The sequence below is a fragment of the Spodoptera frugiperda genome, chromosome 27 (assembly GCF_023101765.2).
Source record: "Spodoptera frugiperda isolate SF20-4 chromosome 27, AGI-APGP_CSIRO_Sfru_2.0, whole genome shotgun sequence".
Lineage (NCBI taxonomy): Eukaryota > Metazoa > Arthropoda > Insecta > Lepidoptera > Noctuidae > Spodoptera > Spodoptera frugiperda.
This window is the reverse complement of record NC_064238.1, coordinates 12095120-12112981: the sequence shown is the minus strand read 5'-3', so window position 1 is coordinate 12112981 and position 17862 is coordinate 12095120. Positions and strand designations below refer to the sequence as shown.

The 17862-nt window shown below is 33.6% G+C and overlaps 1 protein-coding gene across 1 annotated transcript in view; it reads right to left on the bottom strand.

Annotated features, from left to right (window-relative positions):
• Positions 1–17862, bottom strand: part of LOC118263891 (gastrin/cholecystokinin type B receptor) — a 141122-nt gene that overhangs the window by 8516 nt on the left and 114744 nt on the right. Inside the window, exons 9-10 of the mRNA XM_050705593.1 lie at positions 16772–16944; positions 9410–9519 (exon numbers count right to left, since the gene is read on the bottom strand). Coding sequence (XP_050561550.1) covers positions 9410–9519; positions 16772–16944 — 283 coding nt within the window. The remainder of the gene's footprint in view (positions 1–9409; positions 9520–16771; positions 16945–17862) is intronic.

Below are 17862 nucleotides of genomic sequence, written 5' to 3'. Positions count from 1 at the left end.
TCAAAGCGATTAAAGATTTGGAAAGATTATGGTATACAATAATAGTGCATAAACGGATTTTTATCCGACGGGATCGCGGGTAAAGTTGCTGACAGAAGCTAATGTGTAATAAAAATAGCTGAAAAAAAAAACAAAAAAAAAACACTATAATAAAAAGTATTTTGTCCATAAATTTCAATTTGTTAGTAACCTTTTCTTTTTTATCACAATGTTGTTGTTTTCATTATTACTACATTGTAATAAATCATAATGTTAGTCTCAAACAATAAGTAATGAAATAAACTTTAAACTCACTTTGAAATTCTAATATACCTTATTTGAAATTCCGTGCTGTTACAAACTTTAATTTTAAATTAAAAAAAGTTAAATTGTTGCCAAAACTGTTGAGGTGCATCTCAGCCATGAATTAATTCTGATTAAACTTTTCTCCAATTTTTATGAAATTGCTACTAAAATGTAAATGTTCTATGTTTGTTATAGGCATTTAATGTGATTACTAGCTGATGACCACTGCTTGGCTCTTGTAGATTATGAACTTTATAGGAAAGTCATATAAAATATAAAAGTCCTTGAGAAAAGTGGTACAGTCATTGCAATCATTAAGCAGAACAAACAGACCGACAGACAGACAAAAGGTATAAAATATTATTTTGGTGTACATCTATATCAGTGGTTATTTCAATATTACAAACAGACACTCCAATTTTATCTATAACTCTAGATAGGCCCATAAATATTCCTCAAAATATACAACTGAATATCGCAACAAAAGCAATGAACAATATTTGACAACCAATAGACATAATGTGAATTCTGATACGAATACAGATAGAATATTTCTTTTATATTTTTCATTAAAAATCAAGGAGTTCGGCTGCTCATTATTATATGTTTTCGACATGCAAACACATAACGACCGTCTGCATCGGTTCTTTGACTTTTGTTTTATATATTTTTTACTTCTTATCACAAACAATATTCATTGAAAGTTCGATTGAGAATAAAATTTGCGATGTCCTTAGTGATTGCCTTTTTTGAGAATATTGAGAAGCTACTTCAATCCGACTGCACGGTTGGCGTGCACACAATGTGCAGCCAGTTCGATTACCGCACGGAGCAACTCTTTGTGTAATCCACAAATTGTTGTTTCGGGTCTAGGTGCCATTTTTATGTGAACTTGTATGTTTGTAAACGCACCCACGACACAGGAACAAATCTTAGTGTGGGAAAAGCGTAAAAATATGAAATTTAAAATCCATTCAGTATGTTATCATAGATATATAACATACTGAATGGATGAACACCTCGTTCTCTAAAACTAGACGGTCTTAATTAAGTATAATATATGCTTTATATCAGTATCTCCAAGTTAAATGAATACGGTTGCCCTTTCAGAATTTATTTATCAATTCTTGGCTACGTTTGGTGTCAAAGCTTAATGATTTTGACAACTCATAGAATTATTCATAGCCTGAATTACTTATGAACTATTCATGACTTGCTATGTGTTCATGTGACGTAGAAAATATAGCTAGCAACATGAACTTAATGAACGTTATTAAATGTAATACACGTGTGTCAAACTTAATACACGTGTGTCGTTTTTCGACTTAGCTAAGGCATTTTATATGACAAAGCATCAGTACCGCTTTAATTGAACTTTTGACAATTGAAAGTATTTCTGCTGTATTATATGTATAAAGATACAAAACTATTTTTTATTTATTATTAATATGTTTAAGACGGTTTTATACCAATGCCTATTATAAAATTATAATATTGGAAGAAAAAGAATAGCAGAAAATTGACATCACAATAAAATAATAGACTACATAATAAAAATGTGATGATTTTAATGGTATGCCGCAAGGAACTGCACTGGGACCATCACTTTTTTTGAACTACGTTTTTTTACTACTTGCTGTATACACAACCTAATAAGTAAAGAATAAAACTTTTAATTTTCTTGACTTAACTTCGTCTGTTTCTATAAAAATATTCCGCATGTTATGTACAGGAAAAGCGACATTTTCTTCGATGCAGCTAAGTTATGTGAACATACAGACACTGGCAAGTTTTAAAACTTCATATAAGAAACTTTAAAAGTATCTGCCGCAGCTTCAATGGGAGGTAGTGTAGGAAGATCACAATCTATATCTACACATATAATAAAATCGTAGAAAAGTGCTGTCTGTACATTGAAAATAAAAATAAAAAAAATAGCAGGGGTTATTGTTATGTCGATGTCGAACCCAAAAATGAAATTAACTTTTTTTTTGTCTGTTTGTCTGTTTGTCTATGCGCGCTAATCTCAGAAACGGCTGATCCGAGTTGGATGCGGTTTTCACGAATATATTGTCGTATGCTTCAATTTACAATTAGTGTTTGTTTCATGTCAATCGGTTCATAAATAAAAAAGTTATGTCAAATTAAAGAATCACGTCGAACACTATTCTATGCTTATACCATTAATCTCCGCAACTATTTGACGGATTTGGTTGAAATTTGGTTTTGGTTGGTATCGGCCGAGCGCTTCGGTACTATCGTAGAAAAAGTGTATTATCAGTCGTATGATTATTTGTCTGTAGTGGTCCTGCTGTTTCGTATATTCTAAATAAATTGGTTTCGTTGTATTTGTCAATTAATAAGTTTATTTGTTGGGTTTCCTGGTTTTCTGGTTAAATTATTTAACGTAGGTTTAGTTTGATAGCGATTATTAGTAGTTACTGTAGTTAGTTTTTTTAATAAAATTGTAAGTCTAATTTATTAATTAATTAGATAGATTAGATTTAAGTCGTTTCTTTTAAATTCTTTAGTTTAAGCTTGGTTATTATAGCATAGAGGATAGGTTGTAATATAATTTCTTATTTAATTGTTATAAATTCGTAATTCGTAGCTTTCTTTAGTTTTAAGTTATTTTTCATCTTAAGTTCGGAAAGATTATAATATTCTTTAGTTTAAGTCCGTTTTTAAACTATTTTTTCAAGGCCCTAAGTGAGTATACATCTATTAAATTTAAACGCATAGCTCATTATGTTGATTTTTGAAGAGTTCCCTGGAATATCTTCTACATCTCATTTTTGAAGAGATTCCGCGAGATCGGGAACTATGTGGTTAAAACCAAAAATTTGCCGGAAGTCACTATTCCACGCGAACGAAGTCGCGGGCAAAAGCTAGTAGTAAATATAAATTATTGTTTATAAGTTTCTTTTTCATACAAAAAATCTACGTAATATTTTGTCATGAAAAACTATTTCTTTGACTGTCTCTGTCGCTTCGTCTATGTCATTGATTTCGTTTTTGTGAACCGCTTTATGCAGAGCAGAGCCAATATTTATTAAACTTCTTTATGTTCTCAAATTGAATTAACTGATCCGGTGTACGAAATTTCTTCACTATTGTAATCTCGCCTTTTGAACCTTCCCTGGATTTCTACAAACAATTCAAGATCAAAATTAGCTAAATCGTTAGAGTCGTTCCTAAGTTTAAGCGAGACTAACGAACAGCAATTGACTTTACTATAATATAGATAAGTACTTTGTAAGTTTCTGCATAAAATTCCATGTTACGGAAAAACTAAGGAAATTTACTCGAGGAAACAGGAACTAATACTCAAGCCATATTGTAAGTGATCCAATCGCAGCTGATAGCTGAAAATGTAAGAAAGATCCAATTATACTCTACCCAACTATCAGATAGAACTCGAGATATCATTGCTCAGCAGTTTCATCTTAGACCACTCGACAATTAATGAGTTGCTGGTATTATTACATACATTATTTTGACTTTTCGCCTGATGTTAATTATGATAAATTACTTATTTAGCTCTGGAATTCAGCAAATTTGTAATTTATCTTCATCTGTGCTTACGGTGAGAGCGTTGGATATTTTCACTCGTAATTTTAATGGTTTCTTCGTGATTAATGTTATTATATACGTAAATTAATACGATATTTACATACTGTATGTAATTATTTTAATAATTACAGAGTTTAAATAAAGTAGAAAAAAAGCAAAGAACGAATTCAGATTTTTCAAGTTCTACCGTCGATTTCCTTACATGAAAGTTTGATACGGTGGTCAGTGTGTGGTGCGTGCGCTTCGAGTAATTTAGTTGTAAGAGCGATAAAACACACTTGAAAAAAAAACATGGTTAATATGGCTTAAGTCCTATGACATTAACCAACTCAAATTTTATTATTTAGTCATCTCCTATCCTAACACCAATTAACATGACTGAGTGTGCTACAAATCTCTATTTCCATCATTCTGGTACAACAAAAGCGTGATTGTTGACACCATAATTAAGACAAACAATACATCAGATCGTATCAAAATATCATTAAGCACCCACACTGAAAATAAATGTAGCTCTAGCCACTCAATTAAACAATGCCTCCTTTTTGTACCCTTGTTTACAAAACAGGTGTCGAGCCTTTACAACAAATTGTAGGCGTTTTTCAATGTCCACATTGACATAATGATTTAAAACGATACCTTTTATCACTATTCAAGGTTTTAATCAGTGGGATTGCTACTTTTTCAGATCTTAAATGGACCGTGGGGGTTTTCGTTTGTTTAATACTATAAAAGAAATCAAATTGCTAACTTTATAAATTGAAATAATAATGTTTTTTTTCTAAAAGTAATAAAATAGACATTACGACTCTTACTCCTATTTTTTACAAAATAAAAAATGTTATGTACATATGAGAAGTGAATGATAACTTTTTATATAGTTAAACTCCAATGACAAAAGGTTTTTTAGACTTTTTATGAAGAAAAATTTTTCATCTGGGCAGTGAAAATTTATTTGCTTTGCGCTATATTCTTTTTTAACATACGTGATTAATTTTCCAGTCCAAAGTCCACTTTCACAAAGTTATATCAATATTTTTTGTGTTTAATTAAAAAAGACAGATTATTTATTTGCATTCAAAATTACGAGTATGTACTAGACTGTATTGAAAATGAACCAATAAAATAACATGATCGAATAAGCCAATAGAATCATAATAAATATGTCGAGTAGTCATTTTATAACATGAAACAAAATTATAAATGATTTTGTGTTGTGTATTGTGGTATTGGAAAATTAGTACCGTACACAATGTTTGATATTTAAAATATTTTGTACTAATTGGCAATTATGTTTTTAGGTTTTACAAGCCAATGAAATTATTTTTATTCGTTAACTAGCTTAGAGTAACTATAAATCAATAGTTTATTAGTTGAGTTTTTAAAATCTTTTTTAAGGAAATTATCCAATGGCTTCTCCCGCCGTAGGTGAAAGGGAGTGTGTCAGACTTTCTGATTAAAAAGCACCCCGTTCCTACTACTGCTCTTCGAACCGGAGCCCCGATAACCCGTTAGATGGCCCACAGTTCCGGGTTGGGCATCAGCCCAAATCGGCAGCATCTTTGGCGGTCTAATGGCTCTTTGAGCTTGTGTCTCATTCTGGCTGGTCGGCTAGCTACACAATGTGTAGTACACATGCTAGCTGTCCGCAGTCATACATATTTCTTTTTTATAGGGTTGAACTTTTTCTGGTCCTCCTTTAGCGCCTTTATATTCTGCTTGAAAACTGTTTCTACGATTATTTTACTAAATGACTTCTATTAGTCACAACAACTCAGTAGCATTTATTCAAATGCACATACGGATGAACTCCATTCAACCAACTATGTGTTTTACCTTTGTAATCAGTTTGGTTCAAATTAACATTAATTGAGACTATCATACAAAATTGTGCATTTAGCCAACAGTAAAATTGGACTGAACCTGTATTAATTAAGAACTATTCAATGCAAAGGTATTGATTCAGCACGGGGGTTAGGGATTGAAACGTGATACGATTTATTCATCTATCATTCCGTTTGAATTGCGAATTCATACGTTGATGTCATCGGCATGTTTAGCAATAGGTAAAGGAACTTTCGTCGGAGTTTATATGAATTTATAATATAAGATTAATGAATGAATTAATCATGTATTTTAGGATGGGATTCAGAGTTCTATCAAAACAATATTTCCTCTAAATACATTATGTTTTTGAGTCTATGTATGTAAAAATGTACACGTAGAAATATGAAAGCAAATAGTTATCCGAAAAGGCATTAAATATTATTAAGAAAAAGGTCTCCAGTGTCTAATTTATTTCAGCACAGCAATTTGTTTTAAATGGTGCCTTCTTCATTGCTTTTCATTTGACTTAAAAAAGTACCCAAAGCGGTCGAATTCTATTTCAGATATTGTACGAGGTGAAGCTAATAAAATAAAACAACTGAATTTGAATTATGAGATATGTGCCTAAAGTAACAAATAAATAATTAAAAGTGACTCAAGGGAATATACAACAGACCAGCAAAATAATTTCATTACTAAATTCAAGACAATTTATTCGTATTTCGTAGTCGCACAGGAATTCATTGTGACAGTGACAGCTTTTCTTTTTACAGAATAATACAAAACATTCACACAGGTACAATGGTGGTCACATACGCCTGACCACCAAAAGTTAATGTTTGCTTGCATCTGATGTGATTCGCTCCCTAGTCCCGCCCCATGACGTGGACGGTGCCGGCGCTGGCGCAAGTAGTCGAACAACATCAAACGCACCACTGATTAAAAGATTACACGTGTTGCATCATTAAGTTGTGAAGTAGAATAGAAAAGCGATACTTTTCTATTTGATGAAACATTTATGGGGAATAGCTTGATGTTCTTGCTGGGTTCAACTAGTAAAATTTTAAAATGATCAGGCAGATCTGGCCTCTACTGTACATACATACATACATACATTGACATTTACTACCAAAGGTTACTTCACCAGTACCGTACTGGAAAAGTTTCGCTAGCAAAACTAAACAATGCCTCCTCATGCCTTGTGTGGACAAACCCTAATCGACAGTAGTTCACAAAACAACGAGGTAAATATCCATTTTAATATGTAAAACCCTCCCTTTGTACAACGAACAGAGAAATTTTCTGCTCTAAATAAATCCGGAACAAAAATTTCTATACAGCTAAAAAAATTTGACGAACAAAAAATGTTTGAAACTTTTAGTGTGGTTTTGCAGGCAGTGCAAATTGAGTATGGCACCGTAAAAGAAACATAAATAGCATCAAAAAGGCCTACCCTTTTTGATAAATATATACCTAACACTAGATTCTACTAGTGCTTTGCCCGCGTTCCCGTGGGATAAAAAGTGGCTTATGTATTATTTTAAACCGTAATCTAACCTTGTTCCAAATTTCATCTCATCCCTTCAGCCGCTTTAAAGTGAAGGATTAACACAAACCAACAAACTTTCATATCAATAATGTTATGTAGATATGATATTCCCCCATGAAAAAAAAAAGAGGATAAACAGTAGCGCATTTTTTCAAACTAAAACTTCAGTACAAAAAGTGTACTTTATGCTATGTTTTACTCAAAGTATGCTGTGATATCCTAAATAATCCTTAAACGTTCTGCATTCGCAGTATCTATTGCGAGTTATCTAATGTAACAACAATTGGATGTTCATTTAAATTCAATAAACAAATAGTTAGAGTTAACAGTTGATCCCATCGGAAACACATTTCTGGGAAAATTTGTATCGGATTAGCAAAATAGTACGCGGACGCGTATTCGGATCAACGACTAGGACGAGGTGACATGACATCACATTTGATCGAATATTAGTCCGCCTACGCAAACTGGATATTTGCTAACGTAAAGGTGATTAAAATTGTACATAATTATAGAACTATATTTTTCAGAATGATATTAAATTAATCTTTTACTTACCATAAAATTTGCAAAAAAATTAACAGTTACATACTTTTTCCTATCATTACATCTTATTAAAGTGCATGAAAATGTATTCTACATATAGTAAGGTTTGGGTTCATAATTTTTTCTAAAATAAAAGTAGCTGTAATTAGTATATGCCTAAAAAGTCTCATCAAAATCGGTCCAACCATTTTAGAGATTAGCCAGAACAATAAGACAGACAGACAAAGATTGTAAAAAAAAATGTTTTGGGACAAGTATGAATCGTATGTATATTCATACGCATTGAGATAAAAGTAGTTAATTTAACATTAATACATACACTCCAATTTTATTAATTAGTCTGGACTAAATGAACAAAGTCCAATTCATTAAGTTAAAACATGCCAAGCACTGCCTACACAGGTCTTAAGTTGGCTCTCCGAATTCAATGTGTACTCACTTGAATAAGTAAGTACGGAAGTACGGATGGAAAACAAAAGGGACAAAAACTAAATGCTCACTTTGTACATACATTAGTATGTTACTTATCTACATGTACAAGGGTGTAATTAAATAATGTAGCGACTGGTAACTGGTGGGTTGAGAACAATGGAAGTTTTGTAGCCAAACATTTTTGTTGTACTTTTCATTTCGTATGTTAAGTGAAATGTCGTTACGTATTTAGGACATGCTGTATGTATGTGTTTGTGAGCAACAACTTATATAATATTTCAATATCTTTTATCGATATTGAGATATCATAAGTATAGTATGTATCTATTGAGATAAACTTTTTTTTTGTAGAGTAAGATCATCTAATGACTTCTTTCGCATTGGGTGAGGCGAGAAGGAGTGTCAGACTCCTACTGACTAAAAAAACCACGCTTTTCAAGCCGGAGCCTCGGTAAACCGGCTAGGTAGTCCGCCGCTTCAGAAACTCAGATAAGCCTACCGTCCCATATGTGATACAGTCCAAATAAAAAATATTCATATACCCACTAAAGTGTTTAATGTTATTATTTGTGTTAAATACTAATAAAAAATAGTTTCAGGCTTATCGAGGTTAAATTTGCAATTCAAATTTGAGGATTAAAACTGTTACATACATATTTTTATTTTTAAGCCTTTCATGACGCCTCAGATTAGAAGTAAATAAATATAAAAACAACATCTATTTTAGTATTATTTTGACAAATGAAACACCTGAAGCTATAAGAATAATGGATTCTGTGTAGGTGTCAATTCATTTGAATTACTTTACTTATAATAAAATTGTTTGTCATTGAAAACTGAAGATAGTATCCACAAAAATGTAAATAACAACATACCTATAAATAAACAGCGTATTCACGTAAAGTACTGGTAAATTTCCAAGTTATATGTACTTTTCAAGATTATTTAGACACCACTGAGAAATCATGAAAGAAAACATTATGAGGAAAGATAAGGAAATTGAAATTAGAAAGCCAACCCGCATTGAACAAGGCCTTTGTTCAGCAGTGGACGTCTCTCGGCTGATGATGATGATGATGATGATTGAACAAGCGTGGTCATTAATGGTCAATATCTTCTGCATGCGAGAAGAGGCCTTTGCTCAACAGTGCCTACTTATAGGCTATAGATGTACGTATATATTGATGATATAAATACCTGTGCGTCCAGTGTGGCTGCCCCTGATCACGCAAGCAGTAGCATCCTGGCTCGAGCTGACTGGAGGAGGTGTCGCCTGCTTACATTCCGACTTCTCAGAGAAACAGGCCCTGAAACATTCATGAGCATTAACGCATGGCTGGCTATAAAAACCTATGGACCGGCAAGAACAGTAAATGGGTTGATCACATGATCACGGTTGAATAGGGAAGCGACCATGATTGAAATTGTGGCTTATTCTGATTGTAATAGAGCTTTTTGTTGAGTCTCCATTTTCTAGATTATAATCAAATGACTAGACGTTCTTCAATTTAATACGTATATCTTCTCAGTATTAGAGTACCTTCTAAGAGATTTTATTAATTTTCACATAAATGAAATTCTAGTCGGAATCCTTATAAGAAATTAATTTTGTAAAATGAAACCCTTGTAGCTAATACGTAATTATTTATTGATTAAATTGTTAACCAACACTGGGAGTGCTGTTGAGTAGACAAAAATAAACCATATAACTTTCTTAATGCAGGAATTCATTCCTAGATTTAACTTTTGCAAATAAGGATCAAATTGCAAATTGAATCTCATCGAAAGTGTACATAAAGCTAAAGTCAACTTATAACTAGCTTAGCACTATTCCGTCTACTGTCGTGATCTCCACTTTGAATCCTTATGTAATCTGGGTAGTATTAATAGAACAATCTATAGCTAAACTCTGTTAAAACTAACTACTTAGGAAAGTTGCTCTTACTGCTTAGAATATAAAGACAGTTTTAGTATGACTAACACCGATTTTGTCATAATAATGAATTGTAAACAATTCCTAGATGTCAGATTTCTACTGATATTAATTTTGTTATTGAATTATTCATGTAGACTTATCTAGACAAGTGTTCTCTCAAGCACTTTGTTATTAAGCAGCCAAGTGCCTAAACACGAGCTATTGAGTCCAAACAATTATGTCACTAAAATATGTACTTGTTCAGAATACAAAATACAGAACATATTTTCTAGAACCTATGTTCTAGAAAATGTTATATGAAATCCCTAAGTAGCGAATCCCAGTCCTACCTCATGCACATTTCCTTTCCATTTTAAGCGAAATTGGCACAAAAAGACGGTTATATCCGAGAGCAAAATTGTTTAGACACGAGCAAAGAAAGATGTTGTAACAACACCTGCTTCTTGAATATTGAAACGGTTCTACATAATTCAATTTTACGGTGAAAATTGTGAATTGAATTTCGAAAAATGTGGAAATCTCAAATTAATGGAGGTGGTACGTTTCTCTTAAAGATTGTAATTTTGATCAAGATATCTTTTCCATCGGTATAAATAAGTTTTATAGAATGGAAAAGGCAGAATCTACGCTATTACTGACAATTTAGACACGAGGAAAGACAATAGTTTGTAAGAGCCGAGGATCCTGTGACCTTGAGCAGAATAATCGCTTTCGAGGCCACTAAACAATGATCGTAATTGGTATATTTGGTACTTAATATAAGCAACAAAAGAAAATGGTTTTACCGGTCATAATTAAAATGATACTATACTTAGCAAGTAATCCTGATTCATGAAGTCATTTTAATAAAATAAATTAGATATAGACCTTTTTTGAGGGGAGTAAATCTTGCGATGACTTTTTTATATTTGATGGGTCGACTTTTGGCCGCTATCTCGCCTGGTAGTAAGTGATAACTTTTCTCGCTTCGGGCGAGGCGAGAGAGTGTGTCAAACTCTTACTGACTAAAACTCACCAGGTTTCTAATCAAGCTAGGTAGTCCACAGCTTCGGACATTATACACCTTACGTTAAACTTTCATCTAAAAGTAGACGCAGATAATATATTTGGTCAGGTTTCCATAACCTGACCAAATAAGATTGAATCTATTCCAGAAATAGGATCCTATGTCATGTGTCATACGAGAAAAAATAGAAGACAGTTAACATAGACCGTGTCTGAATTATTTACAGAAAGGCCCAAAAAACTTTATCCAGCCCGGCCAGGCAATAAAACAAAATTGGCTTTGGGGAGTTACGATATACCTACTTAGCACCTGAGCCGAGTTTACCGTCTCTCGTCAAAATACTTTTATCCAGATAAAAAATAAAACGACTGAAATAAAGACGAACAATCATTTAACATAATAAATTATAAAATGTTTTACATGCTTTAAAGATAAAAGTTTGAGTAGCTCTGGATTTCCCGATAGATTTAAAATACGATGTATTTTCGTATAAATGTTCTGATAGTTGAATGATCCGATGATAGAAATGTAATGCAATTTTTTCCTTTACAATCATAAAACCAAACTTCGAATTGTCATTACATTGGTTTCTAAAATCATGACAGTTATACAAGTATTATGGCGTCATAAATATTCTTCGGTATTTATAAAGGCAAACTGTGACACATAGCAGAAAGAATTATAATTATTGTGCAGTTCTAAAAGACTGCCTGCAGATTGCGTCCTTAGCAGTGACTGACAGGGCGACTGAGCTAGAAAAATACTATCACGATTCCTATTACTGTGAAATTGAAAGCTTTAGAAAAGTAAATGCGTAAAGAGAGTTCTCAAGGGAGAAATATAAGCCGTCACATAATATTTGCACGAGAAGTTGGTCCTTGCGGACGTATAAAATAGGTACTCGCATAGGTTTTTTTGCCTAGTATGTTCTGTATGAATTTAATTTGCTTTTCATGAGATTATACAACTAGGGATAGGCACACAGATTTTTTTGCGTATGCTCTACTGGAATACAATTGTGTTTTTGTTTTCTTTATTTATTCAGATTTCCAATTACTTTTTGCTATCGAACCGTGAGGGTTATTGGGGTTCCAGCTTCAAGCAAGAGTTGGAATGGGACAGTGGTTTAGTCAGTAAGAGTATCACACTTAACTATTTTGTAACTTTCTCTCTCTCTCTCTCTCTCTCTCTCGTCTCACCGAGTGTGAATAAAAGTCACTTTTTGGTTTAGGAAAGTTGGAAATAGAAAAATCTAATTGGTAGTTTAGACATGACAAAAAGACTCGCCCACCATGATGTCAAACGACTTTATAGCAAAAAGGCCATGTCTGTTCTTGGACGATAATTGGATTTTCGTTTTATTCTCTGCCAAAATAAAATAATGGTTATACGAAAATAATTTTCTATTTTTACCAACTTATAATATAGGAAGTGCCTCTCTCTATTTATTATTCTCATTTTTTTATTCAAAAACTCCACGTGGAGATTTTACTGGCAATCTAACTAATGCTTAGGAATGAGTCTAAAGTCTAAGGCACAGTAACATCATTGAATCTTTTTTTTGGAGGGGGGGGGGGATATCACACTATGATTTCTCCCGCCTTGGGCGAAGCGAGAGGCAGTGTCAGATTCTTACTGACTAAAAACCACCCCGTTCCTACTCCTGCTTTTTAGCAGGAGCCCCGATAAACCCACTAGATACTCCGCAGCTCCTAAACATCATTGAGTCTAGAATAGCATCTTGTTACGTAGAACTTAGTCTAGCTCCTTGTAATAATTAAACTAATTGCATTATATGAAGCTATGAAGAGGTACCTTGAGGTGTATGTGCATACTCGCTTTGACGATATACTCTTGATATGATACGTAATATAATATTAAATAGACTGTTGATAAATAGCTGTATTTTGAAGCAAGATTCAAAGCACAAATTAAGGTTATATACATGAGACTTCATCGAGTAAGGAGGATTGATGATGCAACGTGCCAATAGTCTGATGCAAAGGGTTGAAAATTGAACAAATTGGCGTGATATTAGAGTGTTCTATTTCTATCAGTGGACAGACGGGCTCTTGAAACATCAACACCCACAGTCAAATTGCTAAACCGGATTTGTGGGAGATTGTTTTAGATAGACGTTGTATCTCTATTTCAATGATTAATAAATAAAAAAAATACGAATACGTCATTGAGCGAGTGGACGTAAGTACCACAGTTTATCAAATAACTTGGTCTCATTTTTGAAGGCTCAAAATATACTCGCTTACCTTTAAGTGTACGGTACATTATTGTGCCTGTGTTTCTCTACCCATTCTTTCGTGTAGTGAAAATATGGTACATTTGAAATAATTAGTGCATGTTTTATCAACTAAAAATCACGGTTTACCCACGTAAATGAATAGAGAAAATCTCTACTAGTTTCGAGTCACATAGGGACTCTTCATCAAGAGCAATGTGCTCTTTCGAAACTAATAGAGCTTTTCTCCAGTAATTTACTTTATTAAACCGTGATTTTAACTAAAACTATGATCAAAATATTTATTGGAGAAATGGCTTTTTGAATCCAATTTGTGGTTTGTGATTTGTTCAGTCAATATAACATATTATACTCAATCAATTTCATACATGGCTTAGTGGTCATGTGATCGAATAGATACTATTTCAGTTAGCAATTTTGTAATCCGTTTACGTGTTATTTGGCTATCAGCCGTGTGATCTCTGTATGTGGCCTAAATAAATCTAGATTAAAGTCAGTTAGTTATGTTTGAAGTAAATCAATACGTAAATGGAAATTGATAGGTCGCAAAGGCTTGACCGGTTTGACTTTCATTTTCTTTTGTACGTAATTGGGTTCTTAGTTATTTGTAGACATAATACTGAGCTAAGTATACAGTAATAGGGTTATGTATAAAAATAGAATACTAAGTTTCTACTAAACATACAATCTGAAAATGTCAAGACTGTCAGTCAATACATAATTTTGTGACATAGATATGTCATTATTTTGGTACAATTTTTAGTATGTTAAGTTAAAAATAGTAGAATTATAAATATAAATCGCTGTCAAAAATTCATCTACTGCTGAATCAATATGACTGTAATTTACTAATGAAATAAAAAGAAAATCATTTTCCCTGTGTCTAACTTAAAGTGATTTATGAAGATAAATGGTTGTATACTCAAAGATATTTATAAAGGTAAGTAGCCATAGAAGACTGTAACTTGTAACCATTTATAAAGGGTCTGATTTTAATTAAGAACCCTCATGAATCATGGAACCCCTGCCGACAACCTAGTGGAGCATACGGTGAGAAATAGGCGTCAAGAATATTTATTAGTATGGAACTAAGGACAACCATCGCGTCGCTTAATCCCCAAAGGAATAAACAGAGATGTACATTTACAATGGATCAACCGCTTTTACCAGGTACAATATTTGTAACTGGCGAAAATACCCCTTTAGGAAATAAAGTGTAGGAGAGCCATACTTCGGCACGAAGGAGTGCAGCTCGACCGGAGTGATACCAAGACCTCACAGGAAACCGACGTAAAATTCCTAACCCCCAAAAGGTCGGCAACGCACTTGTAACGCCTCTCGTTTTTCGGGTGTCCATGGACGGCGGCGGCGGAAATCACCAGCTGGCTGATTTGTATGATCGTTTACCAGTTTATACCATAAAAATACCATATTCTGCAAAGCCTAATAATATACAAAACTAATAAAACATTTAGATAATTCACAGAGACTCTCGGAGTCACCGAAACTTTAGAAGTTTGAAGCCGATCTAGATTTCACAGTTGTCTAAACTAATCAACAACGTCTGGACAGTTCGTTTGTTTAAATTTTCACTAGTAGAAAATAGATGCATTAAGATCTAGGAATAAACAGATAGAAATGCATCACAATTACTTGAATATGCATAGATCAAACCGCACGAAATTGGATTAAGTTGGCTTCTAGCAACTGGGAAATTGGTAATGTTGTCAATCGTCTAAAAGGTAAAGGCATTTTAACCCTTTTCCTGACGTCGGATCTATCTGATATTTAGTACACACTCTTAATCTTGATGACCGTACAAAATAAGTTGAAGCCGTTCGACATAAAAAAAAATATATTATTAAGAGTACCAAAGTTTATTTAAAGGTTTCTATACTTAATAAACTGAGCAATCAGGCGTTTATTACCAATAAACGATTAATCACGATCACGTTCTGTCACTAAAATTAATCATGGATTAGGTTAGATAACAATTTCCGACTGTACAAACAATTCAAGGTTAGCTCTTAGTCTCTCAGTCTTATTAGGTTTTGGTTACGTCATCGTCTAATTATTCCCATCGCATCTTATTGCCTGGCAGGCACACATATAATAAATACCACCACCCACTTATTTGTCAATACGATATATAGGGAAACCTAGTGTGAGGTTCAGGATACAACACAACAGACTGCTATCTTTTTTTCTGATATAAAACTTTATTTTTATTCTTCCATATATATTTGCAAAATCACTAAAAAAAAATATATTAAAAATAGAAAAAGAAAATTAGGAGTAGTGCGTTGCCTTTAGGGGTTAGGCATTAAAGGGTACTAATTGGGTCTATGGTAACCTAACTTACTCAACGTAAGCATTGTTACACGTCGGGTTTCTGTGAGGCCGTGGTTTTACTCTGAACGAGCCGGCCTGTTTGGGCCGACGCATGGCTCTCCCACACTTAAAACGTATACGTTATACGTATAATGAAAATAATGAATGGGACCGTACCCAGATACATCACTTCATGGAACAAATAGAGAGTACCTTGTTTTCTTGACTGTAACATTATTACACACTGCATCCTAGCTTTATCGAGGTTCGAGTGTTATTAAATTAAGGTTGCCTGACTTCCTGATTTCCTTTTAATGTAGGTATTACGTAGTGATCGTTTATTGGATTCGTATCGATTTTCTCTTATGTCGTAGGTGCATTTTTAAACAATTTCCTATTTATATATAAAATAAAATGAAAAATAAAATGGAAAATGAAATGAAAAATGAAACGAAAAATGAAATGGAAAATTAAATGGAAAATGAAAAAAAAACGAAATGAAAGATGAAATGAAAAACGAAATGAAAAATGAAATGAAAAATGAAACGAAAAATGAAATGAAAAAAGTAATCATTTATGGAACACACAAAGAATGTCAAACCGGCTACCATGGAACGTGTAGGTTTTATTCCCGCACGGTAACTCCGGACAAGTTGCCTAGCCACCACACCACTAGTGCAGTCAAAATCTTTCATTTTCAAGTAGTGCTACTATTTTTAGTATGACTGCTTCGTTGGTCGGGTGGTCGCAAGTGCGACTGCCGGACAAGGGTTCTCGGGTTCGATTTCCGGGTCGGGCAAAGTATTACTGGGTTTTTTTCAGCTTTACGAAAATTTCTCAGTAGTAGCACGGAGCCTGGAATTCTGCCCAGTATATGGCCATAGGCTCACTCCCTATTACATGGGACTCACAACAACAGACGTATAGCGGCATCACGTTCCGTAATGTGCATCTCTGCCTACCCTTTCGGGGATAAAAGGTGTGATGTTGTTGTATAATGTGTTAGATAGTATAATTATTTAAACTTACCCAAATATCCGAAAGGACTTGATGAGGCTGATGAAGGCCTGCTTAAACTTCCTATTCATGAAGCAGTATGTGATGGGATTGCAGCATGAAGAGCAATAGGCCAGGAGTTGCAGGGAGACCACGCCTTTAGGTCCTATGTACTGGTACAGCTCATCTGGGTAGAACAAGTAGATCTGCAAAGAAAGGTGAGGTTTCGTAACTTGGTTCTCTTGAATATAAAAACTAAAGGTAAATAATGTTCTTAAGAAAATGTACTAGGTGTAGAAAAAAATATACTTCTTAAATATTTGATGTTATAATGGATCTAAATATTTCGTTTTCTTATTTTATTGTAGTAAATTCTTTTTTGTACATCCGATGATATAATGGATCCAGATATCTCTTTTTATTATTTTACTAGTTTTTTATACCTGTCTCCATTTTTAATCTTATTTATTTAGTCCCATTAGTATAAGAACACTAAAATGATCTGATTATTGTAAGTCTAAAAATAAAAGGGCCTAGCTTCACTGACGGACAGACTGACGGACAATTCAATTTGACGTTTCAAAAGTGCCTAATATAGTATTAATTAAAATAAACGATTTGAGTTTGAAAAGGCCTGATCTTTAGTTCTCATACACATGCCACAAAAGCCAAAACCATTTTCGGTAAAGTGTTTCGGAAACAAGATGAAACTTATATTTAAATAGGCACAGAGTACAGGAAGGGTCGAGAGTCGAGACCCATTGTTCCATGAAGATAAAAAGATAATCCGGACGAACTTGGTGTAGGTATTACAAAGCGTCCGTACTCCACAAAGTAACGAGAAACCATTTTGCAAGTTGGTTTAGACATTATTCTGTTGAACATTAGTCTGTGTTAGTATATCTGTGACGGTTTTTGTTACTTACTCTTCGAACCAAAGTCTGGTGGCTTGGTACAAGAGTGTTTTACGTTTTACAAGAACGAAACGTTACCGCGTTCGGCGTTCTGATTGGCCTGCTCCAATGAACCAACCGATGAGAGCTCCGTACTCTTCATATGAGTTTGCTTTACGTTTAAAGTAATCGAGGCGAGAGCGCATTTGGCACTCTGATTGTCCGGTGCGA